This window comes from Hyperolius riggenbachi, chromosome 5 (genome assembly GCF_040937935.1).
Source record: "Hyperolius riggenbachi isolate aHypRig1 chromosome 5, aHypRig1.pri, whole genome shotgun sequence".
In the NCBI taxonomy this organism is placed as follows: domain Eukaryota; kingdom Metazoa; phylum Chordata; class Amphibia; order Anura; family Hyperoliidae; genus Hyperolius; species Hyperolius riggenbachi.
Genome location: NC_090650.1, coordinates 51416937 through 51437958, shown reverse-complemented (window position 1 = coordinate 51437958; position 21022 = coordinate 51416937). Strand labels below are relative to the sequence as shown.

At 43.3% G+C, this 21022-nt stretch overlaps 1 protein-coding gene across 2 annotated transcripts in view; it reads left to right on the top strand.

The window, feature by feature from the left end:
- The first annotated feature begins 6278 nt into the window (after positions 1-6278).
- Positions 6279-21022, top strand: part of LOC137518187 (uncharacterized) — a 70789-nt gene continuing 56045 nt past the window's right edge. Inside the window, exons 1-2 of one of the 2 annotated variants that reach the window (XM_068235660.1) lie at positions 6279-6680; positions 7230-7797. In XM_068235660.1, coding sequence (XP_068091761.1) covers positions 7236-7797 — 562 coding nt within the window. In that variant the 5' untranslated portion in view covers positions 6279-6680; positions 7230-7235. Of the gene's footprint in view, positions 6681-6811; positions 6892-7229; positions 7798-21022 lie in introns of those variants that run through there. The other variant, XM_068235661.1, reaches the window with a different exon arrangement.

Below are 21022 nucleotides of genomic sequence, written 5' to 3'. Positions count from 1 at the left end.
GGGGCTACTGTACACATGCCAGATTCTTGGCAGAGGCTGCCCGGACCAGCTGTTTCAGTTGAAGAACCATCTAGAACATACATGTCAAATCTGACCCTCGGAGCCATTCAATTTGGCCCTCAAGGGGTTTCTCTACTTTGCATTATGTATGACCCTCTCTAGGCCACCAGTGAAGGTGAAGCCCTAGAACACTAGGGAAGCCATATGGGGGAGATGGGCAAAATAATTAAACACTATGGAACTGTACAGGGGAGGGTGGGGGGCCTCTAGACACCAGGGAACTGTACAGGGGGAAAGGCAGCCAGTAGACATTGAGGTTGGTCAGCGACTAGGTGCCAGTATACAATTTCGGCCCACTTTGTATTTGACACCCTTGACCTAGAATGTGTACAAACCCAAAGCAACTATTGCCACCCATCAGACTTGTAACATGGCTAAGATTTATACAAATACAGTTACAAAGAAATGTTCTTAGGTACAGTACGTACGGCGGTTCATCGTCCAGCATCTTTGAGTTTTGATTTTTGACTGGGCCTGTATTACTCTAAAAATTAACTTTAATTAAAGTCATGTGTATTTGGAATTTTGTTTTACAAAACTCCTATTGTCACATTTCTTGTTCATAGCCAGGAAAAAAAAGATAATTAAACACAGAGAGCTATGCTCAGCATCCCTCTCACAGGGGGCAATGTATAATTACACAGCTCAGACTTGAGGAGAGGTGCTAAAAAGGCGTGGCCAAGTTCCAAACAGCACAAGCCATTAACCCTTTATATACCCATACACAGAGATTGGCCTCAATTCACTAAGATCATGCTGGAGATAATAAGGCAAGAGAAAACTTACCTCTACACAGTGAGAGAGTTATCTTCATTCCTCTTCATTCCTTACGTTACCTCTTCTGTAGTTAATTTACCTCCTCTGTAGTTAATTTACCTCCTCTGTAGTTAATTTACCTCCTCTGTAGTTAAGTTACCTCCTCTGTAGTTAAGTTACCTCCTCTGTAGTTATTTTCACACGCTGTTAATGAACAGCCTGGCCCATATGCAATTCACTTTTTCACCTGAGTTTTCTCCTAGGTGATAATTTTTTTAACTTGTCAATAACATGCATTTTAAGCCACCAGCAAGCAAGAAAATACTCAAAATAATTTTAATAGTACTTTCTCACCTACTTTTTGGTACTTTTTTAGTTGAAAAGTGCTGGAAAGTTATTTTAAATTGAAGATGAAAAATTATCTCCTAGGAGAAAACTCAGGTGAAAAAGTGAATTGCATATGGCCCCCTGTCTTTAACTCTGGAGTTATTTTAAGGATTAAAGAGTTAACTTAAAGACAGAAGAGGTAACTTTAGGTTTGCCTGAGGTAAAATGTTTCCTGAATACTACATGCCTTATCACCATGGTGATAACTATAGAATCGTTATTAAAGACAGGAGATAAGCTTAGTGAATTAAGGCCAATCTGTGTGTAGTTACACACAGCATTGCAGGGGGGGGGGGGGGGGGGCAGAGCTGTGAGGAGGGCCCTTTAAACCTTCCCCCCCTCTTACAAAGGAATCCATCCGTCAGATGAAGTGTATTTGTGGTTACACTTGTTATGGGTGTGAAGATTATAACCTCCACACGTGTTTTATGACCCTTGTAAGATGGGTCCCCAGGCTGTGAGGGTCATCAAAGTTTTGCTGTGGGCCCCAATAATTTGTAGTTATGATGCTGCCTGGCTCTCCTGCTGACCCTCTGCCTCTGATACTTTAAGTCATACATCCTGAACAAGCATGCAGGTCATACCTTCGACTGAAGTTTGACTGGATTTGCTGCATGCTTGTTTCAGGTGTTTGATTCAGACACTACTGATGCCAGGAGGCTCAGCGGGACAGCCAGACTATGTGTTTTGTTTAACAGGAAATAAAAACGGCAGCCTCCATTTCCCTCTCACTTCAGGTGTCCTTTAAGGTCACACACACACGCACACAAATAGCATTTATATTGTGCTTTTCTCACGCCGGACTCAAAGCACCAGGACTGCAGCCACTAGGGAGCTCTCTATAGACAGTAGCAGTGTTAGGGAGTCTTGCCCAAGGTCTCCTACTGGTGCTGTCTTACTGAACAGGAAGAGCAGAGATTCGAACCCTGGTCTCCTGTATCAGAGGCAGACACCTTAACCAGGTTAATTCATACAAATATCTAGGCCTATCCTCCTCACAGGGGCATTAAACACATCAGAAAGGTGTGGCCAAATTCCAAGTAGCCCTAACCATTAACCCCTTGTCCAGCCATAAGTACAAGGAGATTCATTCTATAACAGCCACAAGAATGCAGTCTGGTCAAAATACAGAACCTGTCATCTGTTGCTCAACAAGGTTTAGGCCTGGCAGGGGCGTTGCTAGCCCCAAAGATCGGTGGCACGTGCCATCGATCTATTCTGGCGTGCCCCGGATGTCCCATAGGCAGAGTCAGCTGTGTTGGCTCAATGGCGGGTATTCTGGGAGCTGTGGTGCATTAACTGAGGGTATGCTGGGTGCTGTGGTGCCTCTATGTGGGCATACTGGGTGTTGTGGTGCCATGTTGGGTGCTGTGATGCCTTTATGGGGGCACCCAGGGAGCTGTTCTTCTATTGGGGTATGCTGGGAGTTGTGGTGCCTCAATGGGATGCCCGTGGAAGCATGGGAGGGGGTCTGCTAAGGGGGGACTGTCAGATGACCTGGCAGCAGGCTAGCCCGCCCAGCAGAAAGTCAGAGCAGCCAGCACAGAAGCCAGGTAACTCTGCCTATTTATGTGATATGCTGCCTTTTTTTTCTTTTGCATTAATGGAGTTTGGGCTTCATCCAACATTTTTCTGGGCAGGCCTACTTAGACCGCTGTTAAGTTCATGTAAATTTGGCTCCACCCATGACCACACCCACATTGTGTTGCATGGCCACACCAATTTTCCACCTGGAGTACCTAAAAGTGCCCCAGATCTCTTAGGATACTAGCAATGCCCCTGAGGCCTGGTACACACAAGCAGATCTGCTAGGGCAATTCCGCTACATTTTCCAAAAAGGTAATGATTGGACTCACCAAAATACTATATGACTGCCGTTACTTTACTTCCAGTCTTTTGTTCCACATAACTCCCTGCCTCTTTGTAAAAATTGACTGATTATTGGTATATTCACTTGGTGTAACATGTGCAGGTTCAATTGAGTTTTACCAGCGTGCCTGGTCATTTCTGATTGGTCATCAGCAGAATTCACTTCAAGTCAGAAGCCAGTCAGATCATTTTGATTGGATTCTTTACCATTTGGAATGAAAATTGATTGATGAGTACTACCTCAGGAACACATGCTGTATTTTGAATGGGCCACATTTTTGCATCTGTTACGCAATTAATCTTTGAGTATGTATACGTATGCACAGAGAGTAAATAAAAAGATAATCTTGTCAATATCGAGAAGATGAAAGTTGAATGTATCCTCCGCATTTCTTGGAAGAAGATGAGACGAAGTTTGAACTATGGAGGTCACAGCCTATTTGGACAGAAATGGGGTCTACATATGTGGAACAGCTGTTCCACCTTGACATGTACACGTACAGTTTGTGTTGTGCAAGATGTACATGGAATGAACCAAAAGTGTTAGGAACGATGTTTAAATCTGTATTCACATACTCGGTTATCCTCCCAAAGGCAACATTAACAAGTTAATGAGGTGGTGCATCAAATCGAGAACACAGGCCAGCGGACTTCTCCACCAGAGGAAAACCGCGTCTTACAGTGGCTATGTTTGAACTACATCTCTGCAGGTGGCCTGAGGCTACATACAGTCATAACTAGCTACTATAGATAGGTGTACAGCGGGACAAACCTCAAACGCTGGCACTTTACCGTCATTGCCCTGAAGAAGTGGGACAGCACTGCGAAACGCATTGTCCTTTTTTTGTGCAAAAACATTTAAATATTCCACCGTATACACCTGGTGTGTATCTTCAGAGGGAGAAAAGCCAACATTTCCTCTCCTTTTAAACTGCTTTTAATTATATGTAATTACATTTTGTGCACCTCTATTCAGTAGTTGAGCTTCTATAGATTTGTGGACTCCTCTTATTTGCTACTAGCATGAGAGATCCAGAAATAATCATTATAACTATTATTGATTTATAAAGTGCCAACATCTTCTGTGGCACTGTACAACAGATAGTTTATAGTACATATAGTTGTATACAGATAATGCGGAGCTGAACAGCTCAGCTTGTAAATTCTACAAATTGATGGAAAATATGTCCCCACAAAACACAGCAGTAATGGAACATGTTATGACAGTGAGCCAACGGCATAGCTACACATCACAGGACTCCCACCAACACTTTGAAGGGGCCCAACAATGCTTTAAGTGGGCCTCCACTGTATATGCCAAAGTGAAAAAAAAAGCCAGAATTACTATGCCCCTCCCCCCCCTTCATTCAGCAGCAGGGTAGCATTGTGGCAGCTCTGTATTGTAACATAGTGTGACTGGCACTGCACTACTTTTCTCTTCACCTCTCCTCTCTGATATATCCTGGCTCAGTGGCACAGCTAAAAGCAGAGTACAGTCAATTGTCAACAAGGAGCAAAGATGATTGGCACAAGATGCACTAGACGGCAAACACAACAAGGGTAGCAGGTTGCTCAACTGTGCCTCCAGATCAATCAGCCATAGATATAGGATAAGTAGAAACAAAGTATCCGGGCACCAGTCACTGCAGGGTAACGCTATACAACCTTTAATTCATCCCCATAAATCCAACATACAGAAAGTGCAGGCCTGACAGCTGTTTCACAGGAATAACCTGCTTCTTCGGAGGCAACAATTACATGTGTAATTGTTGCCTCTGAAGAAGCAGGTTATTCCTGCGAAACGGCTGTCAGGCCTGCACTTTCTGTATGTTGGATTTATGGGGATGAATTAAAGGTTGTATAGCATCACCCTGCGGTGACTGGTGCCCGGATACTTGGTTTCTACTTATCCTAAAAGCAAAGTACCCCTAAGGTCTCACTATGAGCACATCCCACTCACAGATGACACAATCTCTTAGCAGTCTTTGCATAAGCAGAAAACTGCCATGGCATTTTTTCAGATAGGGGGCGTGGCTAGTGCTGGCAGAGTGTGGGTTTTATTTTTACACTGGAGGTCTACTTTAAAGCCTTCTTCTCTCCATGGTGATCCCCACAGTCATGGGGCCCATCTGCCAGGAATCATATAAAGACTGTGGCTACCATGACTTCACCCCCGCCCCCTCCCATAAAAAGTTTGGGCAAAAAGACACCCATTCTGGATGGGAGGGGTGGGCTGCATGAGAAGTAGGAGAGGTAAGATGTTCGGCCCCTCCAGTCAAAGGCCCCGTGCAAGGCTGCTTCACCAGTAGTTACCCCTCTGAAGAGATCACTTGCCATTAGTAAAGGTATCGCCACCTGTGATAAATTTCAGAATGCAAATCTGGTTGAGGAAAGATTACACAATGGACAAACACCAAGTATATAATTTATAAATAAATACTGTAATAAATTAAGCAATTGTATTCAATCATTTCACTACAATTCCTGTTTAGAAAAAAGGCCAAAAGATACTATACAGTCCTTGTAAACGTGAACTGTGCATTTTATACTCTTGCTAATGACGGCACTCTCTTTTGGCCCATACCCACTACGCCATTTTTCCACCGATTTCTAAAACCACATTTAGCAATGGGCGGCGAGAACAATTGTCACGGCAGATCTTTAAGATCCCCGACGACTCTATGCAAAGTACCGTGATCGCTTGACTTCCCATTCGCACCTGTCATGCGCTATTGCGTGTACCCACCGGCCGGAAGGTGGATCATGGAACGCTCGTCGTCAGGGAAACGTCGCTGGATCTATCGTCCTACGTCGAGAGGTGAGTACTTAGCTTTATACACACTGTGGACAATCAGGACCTTTAGCTCAGTTTTTGACTCAGACGAAGAAGCAGTCATTCTGTAGTGGGATCTCTCACAGGTCATGTTTGTGGAGGCCCCCAGCCAGTTGTGGACTTTGATTGATTCAAGGTGAATTAAACAAGTGTCAGAGAATTCCTTCTAAAACTCCTTTTTTTCTTTTCTTGTTTAGCACTTGGCATAGAAAGTTGTAGGTTTCTTTGTTCTGCCCCCATTGAAAACAAACGTCTCCTAGAAGCGAGATCTTGAATTATTCCTCCTTCTGTTTTCATTTAAGAGGAACTCAACGGAGGGAGCAGGAGATCTACCTTTTCTTGGCTTCTGTTTTTGTTTTCGTAAAGTAAATTATCTATCTCCACAAAAATGCAGGAAGTGGTCTTGAAACCCAATAGCTCTTAAACATCTTGAATATAGCTGAGCATAAAAAAAAAAGTGAGCGAGAGAAAGAGAGAGAGAGGGGCTTTACCAACTTCAGTCTGAAAGAGGAGATTGACTGACTATACAATGAAAAGCATTCCTGCCCCTGGCTACCATAATTAGGCTAAAACTGGGATTTACATTTGCGGGAGTCACTAACACTTAACCTTATTCTCCTCTCCTCTGTCAAAGTGACAGCATGGGGGAAGCCCAGGACACTCTTAATGAAGGGCTGAGAAGCTGAGATGGAATTCACAAACCAGCATGACTGTTTCTACAGTATATAAATGAAGGAACACAGATGGGTGTGCATAAGAAGTCTTTAATTTAAAGGTAAGTTGCAGAACAATTTAATCTTGCAAGAGAGGGGAGGGCTAATGGGTGGTCTCTAAGAAATTTGAAGCTAATGAAATCTGAGGAATGTTACACGTTACTTCTCCAGCTCTGTAGCTCTTCAGAGGTCACTTGCTTGGTTAGAATCAGCTCTCAGGACAGATAAGTCATCAAATGCCGTAGAGGACCAGACACTGCAAGTGTTCCCAAGGTATGGGAGATGTGGAAAAGTCTCATTTTTGGTTTTAGCTCAGCCAAGGAGGACTACAGGAACGTGAGACACTTAAGGCAGACACAATTGCAAACACATGCTTGGATGGCTTTTATGTATAGACTTTAAAGAGGTTTTATTTTGTTTTCATGGAGGAATGTACTTTGTATGTCATTGAGCACACAGGGATGCTTTATGTGCTTTGAGTTGTGTGCTCCAGGGGATCTTCAAGCAGCTGACTGGACAACTTGCAACCATATGATGGTGCTTTAGTGTAGATTGTTAATTATTATGTAACTTACTCATCCTATTGACTAATATATATTTTTTATTTGCAGGTAACCATGATGAGTTGGTTGTCCTCTACATGGCTGAGTTGTCTTTTCCTTCTGCTTGTTTTTGTTGAAGTCCCTGCAGAGAAATGCATTGGAGATTCATCCTGTGCTGGTAGTACCACCACAAACAATGACCAACACAAGCCATGTGTGGGTGCCAGATGCCCAGCTAAAACAAGCAGAACTTCCCGCTCGTACCAGCACACAGCTAGCAGTGATGGCTTTTTCCAGCCTGGAAGAGGAAGCCACCAGCAGCCCTCAGCATCTTCTAGAGTTGACATTTCAGGCACTACAGCAGACACATGGGGAGGTGCTCCACACCTGAGCAGCAATGCCACCAGGGATTGTAAAGGAATTGAATGTAAATTGCCCCTGCGGATGCGCTTGAAGTCTCGGACTCGGGTTTCTTGCACTGGAGAAGGGTGTCCACCTGCAGAAGGACAGCAGAGTGTTGTACGTTTGTCAGACAGAGCAGCGCACTTCATCGGGGAGGTTCCAGAATTCCATTATTCCAATGCGGAACTAGGAGGAGCTCCTTTGGGAGTCCAGCTCACCTGTGATATCAAACCAGGTAAGCGGCAAATGTACAAAACAACATTGCTCCACTTCATGAGTTATTTTACCTTATTTTTGTTTGTTTTTTTACTTTGTTTCACAAAATAGTAACAAACAGAATATTACTAAAATGATGACAAAAACTATCAAAATTATGGTAATCGGGAACAACCACTTTTGAATGCTCCTTTAAATGCATTTTTTTTTTTACAACTTATTACTTTTTTTTTTTTGCCCAGCTGTGCTTCAAGTGGACATGAACCCAGAATTTCCTCTCAGCTCTAAAAGATAAGCAACAGCATAATGAACTTTAAAAAAAAACATGTATTTGTTACCCCTTACAGAACTTCCAACGAGATTCTGCAGAGTGGTTACTTCCTGGCTTGCTGGGAGCGCATAAAGGGTTAACCTTCTGTGTTTACATAATAGCTCAGAATTCTGAGTCAGAGTCGGGCAGAGAGCTGACAGCTCAGATTACACTGGCTCATTAATTGCAGATAAGTGAGAATTAGACAGGCTTTTCTTTGTAAACACACAGGGTGGATTTCTCTGTGTTTACCTTCTGTCCTGTGCAAGAGTTCAGGTCCACTTTCAGTTCAACTCCAGTTTTTCTACACTGTATTAACATTTTTAGTTTAGTCATCTATAGGCTATTAGGCTTTGTCCATCAGTCAGATTACTCAATACAACTCCCATGCATAAATATCATATTTTTATAGAATGAATTTTGGCCTTAGTGGCCTTTAGAAGGAAACCTGGGGTGAGAGAATGAGTGATACTGCCATTGTCTGATCATTGCCTGATCCTTTAGCTTCAGTATTTCATCAATCATGGTTCCAGAACATGCGCAGCATCATTTCATGTAGTCACCAATTGTTGTGCCAGTGGGCGATAGTACTTGCTTTATATTACGTATTGATGAAAATCTCTTGCTGAGCTAAAGGCATTTTATTTTAGGAATATTTTATGAGGTTAATTGTACTGTTTATTCCAGTGTGGAGTTTTAATTGTAGGATGCCATAGTATTGCCTTGGCTGAAATATGCTATAGAACTATTTTAGATATTCTTACATACTATGGCCAGTGTGCAATTAACTTTTTCTCCTGCGTAATCTCCGAGAAGATAATTCTAATATTCATCTTAAAATAACGTTTAAGCATTTTACAATTGAAAAAGTACCCTAAAGTTGGTGAAAAAGTACTATCAAAATTATTTTGAGTATTTGTATCTGACAGGGGGTCAATTCACTTTTTCACCTGAGTTTTTTCCTAGGAGCTAATATCTTATTTTCGATTTAAAGTAATTTTCCAGCACTTTTCAACTAGAAAAGTACCAAAAAGCCAGTGAAAAGTACTATCAAAATTATTTTAAGTGTTTTCTTGCTTTCTGGTAGCTTAAAGAGCATTTTATTGACGAGTTTAAAAATATCACCTAGGAGAAAACTCAGGTGGAAAAGTGAATTGCATATGGGCCATACATGTAGAAGCTCTTTTGCATATAGTAGCTTTTTGGGTTATGCTCACTTTAAAGGGAAACTGAATGGGGAGGGATATGAAGGCTGACATATTTACTGAATTTTAGCAATACCAGTTGCCTGGCAGTCCTGCTAATCCTTTGTCTCTAATAAATTTATCCATAGACCCTGAACAAGCATGTAGAAATAAATTCTGACAAGATTAGCCGCATGCTTGTTTCAGGTATGTGATTCAGACACTATTGATGCCAGAATGATCAGCAGGACTGCCATGCAACTGGTATTGTTTAAAGAAAAGAATATGGCAGACTTCATATTTTGTGTCCAAATCCTGTGTAATTGCCTTTCATCTTATGTGCATAGAGTGACATTCAGGCTTATGTGGTAAATTGTGCCCGCCTCTTCCTGTCTCACTAAGCTTCCTGTCAGCTGGTCACCCACTTCAACTCATTTGATATCGGTGTGTACTGGCACTGATCTTCATTTAACCTGCAACAGCTATTTCTGTGAGAGAGCAAAAACTAAATCCCAAAGTTTGTATGAGGAGTGTTTGTGCTTGTCGCCGATAGCAACCAACCATATTTCTTGCTGCATTTGCAAATCCGCATAACAAAATGACGTTTGGAAAAAAGGCACTTGTTTTGGGGAACCAACATTTATTCTTACACATATTGAGGGAGGCACTGGATTCCCTGTGGTGCAGCGGACAGAGCTGCAAAGGACATATGTGAACAGATCCATGTGAATGCCACATTATACATACATGCCTTTTTCAATCTGCTTTCTACTGCTGCAAGCAAAATGTACCATAGCAGAACCAGAGTGAGGACAGCTTTATATAAATACCTTCAGTGACCTAGAACAAGTGTGCAGATCAGGTCTTCAGATCAGGTACTTTCTCTGGCTACATGCTGGCTCCAGGTATGCGATTCCTGATGGAGCAGAGTAGTCGGTACAGCAGATAGGTACCCAGTATAACAAGTTAGAATTCTAAACTAAAGCTTGCTTAGAACAGAGAGGGAGACAGAATCAATACAGGAAGTCACAATACCATAGAGATCTTCACAGCACATTAGAGACGGTGACATCTTGTGGTTACTTTACTATACTGCAATGTAAATAATGTTAAATCTAACAATTCCAAAGCAAAAATATCAGTATTTTTTTTTTTTTAAAAGGGAACAAAGATGGCAGTCATTATATTCCTTTTACTGTATGATCCCTTTAAGGGATACTTAAGCCAATGGTAAAAAAAACAGTTTTACAAACCTGGGGCTTCTACCAGCCCCCTTCAGCTGTCCCGTGCCCTCGCAGTCACTCGCAGATCCTCCTGTTCCCCTGCCACCAGCTAGTTTTATTTTCGCCGACAGGCTTACTGCGCAGGCCTGGCCACGTCGTGTCCTTCTTCGCGTTCACGTCCGCAATAACCCCCTGTGCAGACGCAGGACACTATTGCAGATGGAAACTCGAAGAAGGCTACGCATGGCCAGGCCTGTCGGCAAAACGAAACTAGCTGGCAGTGGGGGACAGGAGTATCCGTTAGTGACTGTGAGGGCACGGGACGGCTGTAGGGGGCTGGTAGAAGCCCCAGGTGAGTAAAACTAATTTTTTTTTTACCTTTGGCTTAAGTATTCCTTTAAGTACAAGTCCTGACACAGGCGACCAGGATCATTAGGAAAACTTGCACAATGACTGCTTACTTTTTTACATACTGGATTAAGCCAAGATTCATAGAGTTGAGCTGAAATTTTCGTAATTTCGCATTACTAAAATTACGCATGCGAAATTTGCGATTACGATGCGAAATTACAGTATCGTAATTGCCATTAAAATCGTAATTGAAAATACCGTAAGCGTAATTTTCAACGCGTAATTTCGCGTTTCGTTCATGCCGTAATTTCGCATTAAACGCTACCGTAATTTCGCGTTAAACCGTAACGCTCCGTATAATATAAAAAAGCCGCCGACTTTAAGGATTAATAGCAAAGCCCCCTTAAATGCTAAGAGCCTCAAATTTGGAGAATATATTAAGGAGATCAGGAGGAATAAGAGGAAAAAATTTTTTTTCAAAAAGACCTTATAGTTTTTGAGAAAATCGATGTTAAAGTTTCAAAGGAAAAATGTAAACATTTAAAAACCCGCCAACTTTAACGGTTAATAGCAAAGCCTGCTTAAAGTTTAGGAACACCAAATTCCCAGGGTATATTAAGGGGATCAGTGGGAATAAGAGGAACAATTTTTTTTTCAAAAAGACCTTATAGTTTTTGAGAAAATCGATTTTTAAGTTTCAAGGGTGAAAATGTCTTTTATTATTAACAGGTTTTATTGAAGATTTTTATAACATACAGCAATCAGTGCTAACCGCACTATATGACATACTTTATAATGCAACAAATTACATCTACACACATACATTAACACAGTATCTAATTACTATGGATCATCTATATTTTAAGGCAGCTTGGGGCAAGACTCCTGGATTACTGTTGGGAGTGTCTCTGTGGTAGTAATTGGTGGTGTCGCTGTGCTTACCTCACCCAATCTGTACCAGCGTACAGGGGGAGGCGGCTATAGGAGGTTCTGAGACTGGTTAACTACTCTGGGCTTCTATTAACTTGGCTTAATATTTTGTCTATTGCACTTTGCTTTTGTTAACCTTGCTGAGTGCGTCTGGATAATTGGTCAGGAATTGTGGAGTTGTGAGTTGTAACCTACTGACCTGCCTGCCTAAAACCAACTAACTTAGAGCATATTAACACACAAACATAACACGAATAGGGGAAAATAACATGACACTGCTATTATTTATTTATTTGTCAGGTTGTTGTTCCTGGGATTTTACTGCTCAATCTATGGTTTGTACTGTTCAAGGCTATATAGGGGGGGGTTGTTTCAGGGTTGATATCCCGCCCTCTAATTTTGGATTTAAATGGGAGTTTGGATTCTGATCACTTTGGGGCCTGCCAGGGGTGGTATAGCCCTTAACCTATTCCTTCTGGCCAGGGGGGGAGAGAGTATGAAGCGGACACTGAGGTAAGGGATCTGGACCTAATCTTGTATTCTAATAAAATGTTCTGTTCATAGAGGCATTTGAGCTGGGCTAGGGATGGGCTGTCTGCGGATTTCCAGTTTTGGAGGATTAGGGATCTTGCAGCAGCAAGGATATGGAAGGTAATCGGCCGGAATGCCGGGTTTATCCCCTCCATTCCTACATTGAGCAGCGCTAAGGGAGCAGATATTACATTGGATGAATGTGTAAGGGCTTGTATTAGTGACTGGAGTTTTGACCAAAAAGTCTTTATTATGGGACAGTCCCACAGAATGTGGATAAGGGTTCCTACTTGGCTGCAGTTACGCCAGCATAGGTGCGAGGAGTTGGGGTCAAAGGCCGCTAGTTTTCTCGGGGTAATATACCACTTCAGGAAGATTTTCTGTAGGAGCTCCCAATGGGAAATGCATTTGGAGAGTTTAGAGGCCGAATTAAAAGCCTTACGGATCTGGCGGATGGAGATGTTAGTGCTTAGATCCATTTCCCACGATTTTATGTATTTGTTTAGGGCATTAATATTCTTTTCCCCCACAATATATTGGTACCAGTTTGACATACCGCCTTTATTGGTGGCTGTATTATTTAAAAGAGATTGAGTCTTAGGGGGTAGTCTAGGGAATTTCGGTTTGTTTGTGGAGATCCAATGTTTTAGTCTTAGGTATGTAAATATTTGTTTATTGGGTAGATTGTATTGCTTTTGTATGTCTGCAAATTCTTTCAGGTGTTCTCCATCCCAGATGTCATTTAACATATGGATTCCTATGCTTTCCCATTGGGAGAAGGAGATGTCTTTTATTAATGGAGCAACTAAGTCTAGGCCAACTAGAAGGTTTGGGCCTCCAGGGTCTTCTGAGGATGAAGGCATGCACCTTTGCCATTCTCTAAGGGTTGTTTTTATTGTTTCTGTATTTATTTTGGGCGTGGGTAGGCCCATTATATGGTAAGATAGTAAAGATCTGAGGGATTGGCCCGCCATATGCTGTTCTATTTGCACCCAGTGCTTGTATATCTTGGGGGACCACCAAAAGCGGGCCATATCCAGGATGGTTGCTGAGTAGTACATTTCTAAGTCTGGGACCCCCATTCCCCCATTTTTCTTTGTTGTTGTGAGCGTAGGGAGCGCTACTCTTGACCTTTTCCCTGCCCATAAATATTTTGTTATGATTCTCCTGGCCTCTAAAAAGAAGTTATTTTTCACTACACAGGGGACTGTCCTAAAATAATAAAGTATCTTGGGAAGGGTGAACATTTTAAACGTATTGAGTCTTCCTGCCCAAGATAATTCGTGTTTCCCTAACGCTTCAGTTTCTTGTTTCATCTTGACGAGGAGTGGGATATAGTTGGCTTTATATAGTTCCTTGGGGGTGTTGGGTATTTGGATGCCCAGGTAAGTAATGGACTTCTTGGCCCACGGGTAAGGGAATCTAGCTGAAATCTCTTTCTTGAGCGTGTTGGGAATATGTATTGCTAGCATGTGTGACTTGGCTTGATTCACTTTATAGTAGGAGACTTCTGCGAAGGTCTGGAGGGCATGGGTTACTGCTTCCAGGGAGTGTAAAGGGTCAGTCAGGGGGAGTATCACGTCGTCGGCAAAAAGGCCAACCTTATGATGTATCGGGCCGATAGTGACTCCCTTAATCTTTTGGTTAGTTCTGATATATTCCGCTAGGGTCTCCATTATTAGGATAAAGATTTGAGGGGATAGGGGGCACCCTTGACGGGTGCCATTACTGATTTGGAATGATTTAGATAGAAACCCTGCCGCATTGACCTTCGCAGAAGGGAGGGTATACAGAGCCATTATTGCATTGAGAATGTCCCCTTCAAACCCAAACTTAATCAATGTTTGTTTTAAAAATCCCCAGTGGACCCTGTCGAACGCCTTCTCGGCATCCAATGTTAGGAGCAGAGAAGGCGCTCGACAGGAGTCCAGGCTGTCCAATATGTCTATTATTCTTCTCGAGCCATCTCCGGCCACTCTCCCTTTTGTGAATCCCACTTGGTCGGGATTGATCAGACCAGGTAAAATGTCTAATAACCGTCTTGATAGTAATTTGGCGTATAATTTAATATCCGCATTTAAGAGGGATATGGGTCTGAAACCAGCAGGGTTTGAAATATCCTTCCCTTCTTTTGGTAGTACACTAATTGTGGCGTGAAGGAATTCCCTCGGGATGGTACCTGAAGATTTAAAATTATTGAAAACCTGAGACAGATGGGGTATAATAATCTGGTGGAAGCTATTATAAAATTCATTGGTGTATCCATCAGGACCCGGAGCTTTCCCTGTAGGGGAGGCCTTAATTATTTTTAGGAGTTCCTGATGTTGAATATCTTCGTTCAGGGTCTTTAATTGCGAGGGTGACAATGTAGGAAGTTTAAGGGGTCTTAGGAATTCTTCTATGTTTGTTTGGGAAGGTTGGGGTGTTGTGGGATCCGCGTGTAAATTGTATAAATCCTGGTAAAAGTCGCTGAAGATATCTGCAATCTCTTTTGGGTTAGAGGTTTTGATTCCATTTTTAGGGTTGGTGAGGGATTGGATTTTAGATTTAGTTTGTTTCCCTTTTATTTTTTTGGCTAGGAAAGAGCTGGCTTTATTATGCTGCGAGTAATGTGTTAGTTTGGCTTTTTGGAGGTTATAATCGTATTGTTGGAGGAGTAATACTCTAAGTTTGTGGCGGAGAAGAAAGAGCTCTTTCTCTTGGGACTCTGATAGAGACTTTTTGTGGGTTTGTTCTAACAGGGTAATCTTTTGAAGGAGATCTGAGACTTCAGAGTTATATATTCTTTTTTTCCTAGCGCCTAGTTTTATGAGAACACCTCTCATGTACGCTTTGTATGTGCACCAAAGTAGGGGACTGCTGGTTTCAGACCTCATATTGAGACGGAAGAATTCCTCACTTTGTTCTCTTATGAGATTTTGGCTCTGCTCATCAAATATGAGTGAATTGTTTAGTTTCCAGGGTCGTTGGTTGGGAAGGGACATATTGGTCTGCAAGCAGATATGGGTGGGAGAGTGGTCGGACCAGGTGATGTTACCTATAGACGCCTTTTTTATTCTTTGGAGTGTGAGACCATCTGTAAGAAAAAAGTCTATTCGGGCATACGAGTTGTGAACTTTGGAGAAAAAGGTGAAGTCCTTTTCTGGACTGTGAAGGATCCTCCACGGGTCGTATAGTCCTTCTGCCAGTAAGATCTTGTGAAGAGAGGGGGATCTCCTAAAAGGGCCTTTGGAAGAGTCTAGATCGTTCATTATGCAGGCGTTGAAATCTCCACCGTATAGAGTTGTGCCTACCTTGACCCTATTGGTCAATTTAATCATGCGTTTCAGAAATTTTAATTGGCCAGAGTTAGGAGCATATAAGTTAACCAGGGTGTATTTTGTTCCCTCAATGGTGCAGATCAGAATGCAGTATCTTCCTTGGATGTCCTGGATTTCTTTGTGAATTTCTATGTCCTTCCTTCTGTGTACTGCTATCATTACTCCTCTTTTCTTTTTTGTAAATGAGCTGAAAAATGTTTGTGGGTAATCCGGGTGTTGGCAAAGATGTTGATATTTCGGGATCAGGTGTGTCTCCTGCGCAAATAGAATGTCTGCGTTGGCCTGCTTAGCTTCTCTCCAGAGCAAGGAGCGTTTAAAGGGGGTGTTCAACCCTTTCGTGTTCAAAGATAAGAGATTAAGTTCCATTGAACAGTAACTTGGGGCAGCTGCTAGTGGATAATTTGTTTGAGCAGTCTTGGTGGAAGGCCTTGATTTCTGGTTGGTGAGTTGCAAGGGAAAGAGTAAGGGTCTGCAAGATCGACAAGATCAAGAGGATCAACAACTTTGGGACTGACAAGAGCTTCAAGCAGTGTCGGTGGGATACCAGTAGGGAGACCAGTTGTCCCCTCCTACCGGTATCATCTGGGGGAGCTCGAAAGCCATGTGGGTAAGAAGGAGGGTTCCACATGTGTCTTCCGAAGTTTGAACGGCCATCGGGGTGGTGGGAATCTAGAGGCATAGGACTGGAAACATGCCCTCCGTGTTCTCCTTTAACTGTTTGCTTTCTTCTCTGATCGTACTCTGCCAGCTTGGCTTTGAGATTTTGGCGTCAGTAATTCTTGTGGGATAGATATTTTTAGCTTTGTTAGTGCTTCTTTCCCTTCTTCTAGTGAGTTAATGACTAGCCTTTGATTTCCCCTTGTCACTAGTAATTTCGTTGGGAAGGCCCATTTATAGAGAATACCATGCTGACGAAGGGTTTTGGTAATGGGCACCAGTGATCTGCGTTTTTGCAGAGTATGTTGAGACAGATCTGTATATAAGTGGATGTGGCTGAAGGGGTCAGGTAGTGAGCCATTTTCTTTTATTGCTAGCAGGAGCTTCTCTTTAGTTTGGAAGAAGAGAAAGCGTGCAATTACGTCTCTTGGGACTGTTTCTGCTAAGAACTGAGGTTTTGGGAGTCTATGGGCTCGCTCTATTGTTATTTCTATGTCCGGGATGGAAGGAATTGTGGCTTTGACCAGTGTTTTCAGGTAGTTTTCTAATTCCTGCTGGGATATTTTCTCATTGATACCTCTAAACTTTAAGTTATTCCTTCTATTACGGTCTTCGGCGTCCGCCGCTTTACTTTTTAGCCAGGCTATCTCTTCCGTATGGGAGTCCGTCAGATCCACCATCTTATTGTGTTCGGATGCTAGTTCAGCTAATCTGTCCTCGTTGCTGGAGACCCTTTCCCCTAACTCATCTGTGGCCCGCTGCAGGGATGTCGTAATGTTATTTATCTGCGCCACCATAGATTTTTGAAATGACAGTAAAATGTCCTTGATGAAGGCCTGTGACACCTCCTGGGCAGATATGGGGAAGTGCTCTATGCCGGTGAGTTCGGGTGAGTGTAAATTTAGCTCCTGGTTGGAGTTAGGGCCTACCTTGTCGGATGCTTCTTGTAGCTTGGAGCGGGACTTGGCCGGGCTCCGGGTGGAAGGGGAGTCCGCCGAGGATGCGGAATCACTTTCTGTTCCGGTTTGTTGCGGGTCCTGTACTTGCGGATGCGGAGAGGAGGTGTTGTTTGCTGAGCCTGGATGCATGGGCGCTGCCTCGGCGCCATCTTGGATAGGACGTTTCTGTCTGGCGGCCCGGGCTGAGAAAAAGTCTGTGAGTTTCCGTGGCTTGGCGTCGCTTTTCTTCCTCTTTTTGCTGAGCTCCAGCTCCATCGCTAGTTCATCTCTGTTGTCTGTCATTTTAGGGTCGGTAACACTGCTTTGGCTGTCGCTTTAGGGAGATCACGGAGAGAGCAGCCTCTTCACACGTCCATTCACCACGCTGGCTGGCCACGCCCCCCTGAAAATGTCTTTTAAATGCGGAAAATGTCAGTTTTTTTTGCACAGGTAACAATAGTGTATTATTTTCATAGATTCCCCCAAGTGGGAAGAGTTTTACTTACTTCGTTCTGAGTGTGGGAAATATAAAAAAAAAAACGACGTGGGGTCCCCCCTCCCAGACCTCTTTAACCCCTTGTCCCCCATGCAGGCTGGGATAGCCAGAATGCGGAGCACCGGCCGCGTGGGGCTCCGCACCCTTACTATACCAGCCCGCATAGTCCATGGATTGGGGGGTCTCGGAAGGGGAGGGGCAGCCAAGCTTTCCCCTCCCCCTCCGAGCCCTTGTCCAATCCAAGGACAAGGGGCTCTTCTCCGTCTCCGATGGGCGGTGGAGGTGGAGGCCGCGATTTCCTGGGGGGGAGGTTCATGGTGGAATCTGGGAGTCCCCTTTAAAAAGGGGTCCCCCAGATGCCCACCCCCCCTCCCAGGAGAAATGAGTATAGAGGTACTTGTACCCCTTACCCATTTCCTTTAAGAGTTAAAAGTAAATAAACACACAAACACTTAGAAAAAGTATTTTAATTGAACAAAAAACATAACCACGAAAAAAGTCCTTTAATATTCTTAATTAACCATTAATACTTACCTGTCCCTTTAAATAAATGATCCCTCGAAATAGCCTCGGAAATGTTCTATCAGTTACAATGTAACAAAGTTATTACAATGTAACAACTTTGTTACATTGTAACTACGCCGCACCCGACGTCACTCGCCGCCGCCGCATACGCGTCTGCGCTGCACACATTCCCGACAGAGCTCTGAGCTATATAGCTCAGAGCTCTGAGAAGCATCTTTGTATTTTGGCTCCAAGGAGCCCCATTGGTCCTTAGCAGACCAATGGGGTTCCTTCAAATCAAAAGGAACCCCATCGGTCTGCTAAGGACCAATGGGGCTCCTTGGAGCCAAAATACAAAGATGCTTCTCAGAGCTCTGAGCTATATAGCTCAGAGCTCTGTCAGGTCCGTGCAGGACGCTAAGTCCCCGCAGCTCCCGCTGCCTTCCCCGCCTCTCCCACATGTCACCCACATGTCACTCACATGTGGGTGACATGTGGGTGACAGATGTGGGCGGGGTGGACAGCGGGAGCTGCGGGGACTTAGCGTCCTGCACGGACCCGACAGAGCTCTGAGCTATATAGCTCAGAGCTCTCTAAAGCATCTTTGTATTTGGGCTCCAAGGAGCCCCATTGGTCCTTAGCAGACCAATGGGGTTCCTTCTGATTTGAAGGAACCCCATTGGTCTGCTAAGGACCAATGGGGCTCCTTGGAGCCAAAATACAAAGATGCTTCTCAGAGCTCTGAGCTATATAGCTCAGAGCTCTGTCGGGAATGTGTGCAGCGCAGACGCGTATGCGGCAGCGGCGAGTGACGTCGTGTGCGGCGTAGTTACAATGTAACAAAGTTGTTACATTGTAATAACTTTGTTACATTATAACTGATAGAACATTTCCGAGGCTATTTCGAGGGATCATTTATTTAAAGGGACAAGTAAGTATTAATGGTTAATTAAGAATATTAAAGGACTTTTTTCGTGGTTATGTTTTTTGTTCAATTAAAATACTTTTTCTAAGTGTTTGTGTGTTTATTTACTTTTAACTCTTAAAGGAAATGGGTAAGGGGTACAAGTACCTCTATACTCATTTCTCCTGGGAGGGGGGGTGGGCATCTGGGGGACCCCTTTTTAAAGGGGACTCCCAGATTCCACCATGAACCACCCCCCCAGGAAATCGCGGCCTCCACCTCCACCGCCCATCGGAGGTGGAGAAGAGCCCCTTGTCCTTGGATTGGACAAGGGCTCGGAGGGGGAGGGGAAAGCTTGGCTGCCCCTCCCCTTCCGAGACCCCCCAATCCATGGACCATGTGGGCTGGTATAGTCAGTGTGCGGAGCCCCACGCGGCCGGTGCTCCGCATTCTGGCTATCCCAGCCTGCATGGGGGACAAGGGGTTAAAGAGGTCTGGGAGGGGGGACCCCACGTCGTTTTTTTTTTAAATATTTCCCACACTCAGAACGAAGTAAGTAAAACTCTTCCCACTTGGGGGAATCTATGAAAATAATACACTATTGTTACCTGTGCAAAAAAAACTGACATTTTCTGCATTTAAAAGACATTTTCGCCCTTGAAACTTAAAAATCGATTTTCTCAAAAACTATAAGGTCTGTTTGAAAAAAAAATTTTTCCTCTTATTCCCACTGATCCCCTTAATATACCCTGGGAATTTGGTGTTCCTAAACTTTAAGCAGGCTTTGCTATTAACCGTTAAAGTCGGCGGGTTTTTAAATGTTTACATTTTTCCTTTGAAACTTTAACATCGATTTTCTCAAAAACTATAAGGTCTTTTTGAAAAAAAATTTTTTCCTCTTATTCCTCCTGATCTCCTTAATATATTCTCCAAATTTGAGGCTCTTAGCATTTAAGAGGGCCTTGCTATTAACCCTTAAAGTCGGCGGCTACCTAACATTGATACATGCGTCAACTTTTCCGCTTCGGGAGCATGACCATACGCATTAATTTCATAATACCAGTTGCAATGCGAAAATTACGCGAAAATTACGCTTACGCGAAATTTCGCGAAATCCTTCTTCATTACGATTATGTACTTACGGCCATAAACGTAATTACACTAATTACGCGAAATTTCGCGAAATCGTAATTACTCCATTACGCTCATCTCTAAAGATTCAACCCCTTGTCAAAGGTTAAAATCCTACATCAAATGCAACAGCCTTACTAGTAGGCTCTCCAGCTATAATATTTTCAAAAAACGTGTGTGGTGAGGATTATGGTCTGTTCAAATCTATGATATTCAAGAAATAAATTAGGCTGGAGTCAGAGGCTTAACTATATGGTCAGCAGCCACAGTAGGCGCCAGGCTAGGACTGCCCCATCTTCTTACCCTCCATCTCTCCCATACTGGCTGGGACTGCAGAACCAAATCATGTATTGTTGGGGCCACATCTATTATGGATGGAGGGAGTCCTGGTGCCTGCACTTGTTACGTTATAACAGGTGACCTTCTGATCATGGTGGTCACCCCTAGGGACGAGGCTGTTCATGTTAATGGGGGCACCATTAAAGTTTTGCTGAGGTTAGGTACTCCATGATTTGTAGTTAGCAGTTATGCCCCTGTCTGGAGTTCCAATTTCAGGTCAACACATGACAAATAAAGAAAACTAAACTGTAACTAAGTGAGCATATATTGTACAATATACAGTACTGTAGTCAAAACTGTATGTGATGGTCTTGTATAGGAGGTAGAAGAGTGAATGTTACCAGTGTTGACACAATTAAAATAAAAAACTTAACATAGACCATAACTATTTCACATGCTGCTGCTATCATGGTTTGTGTTGCTATT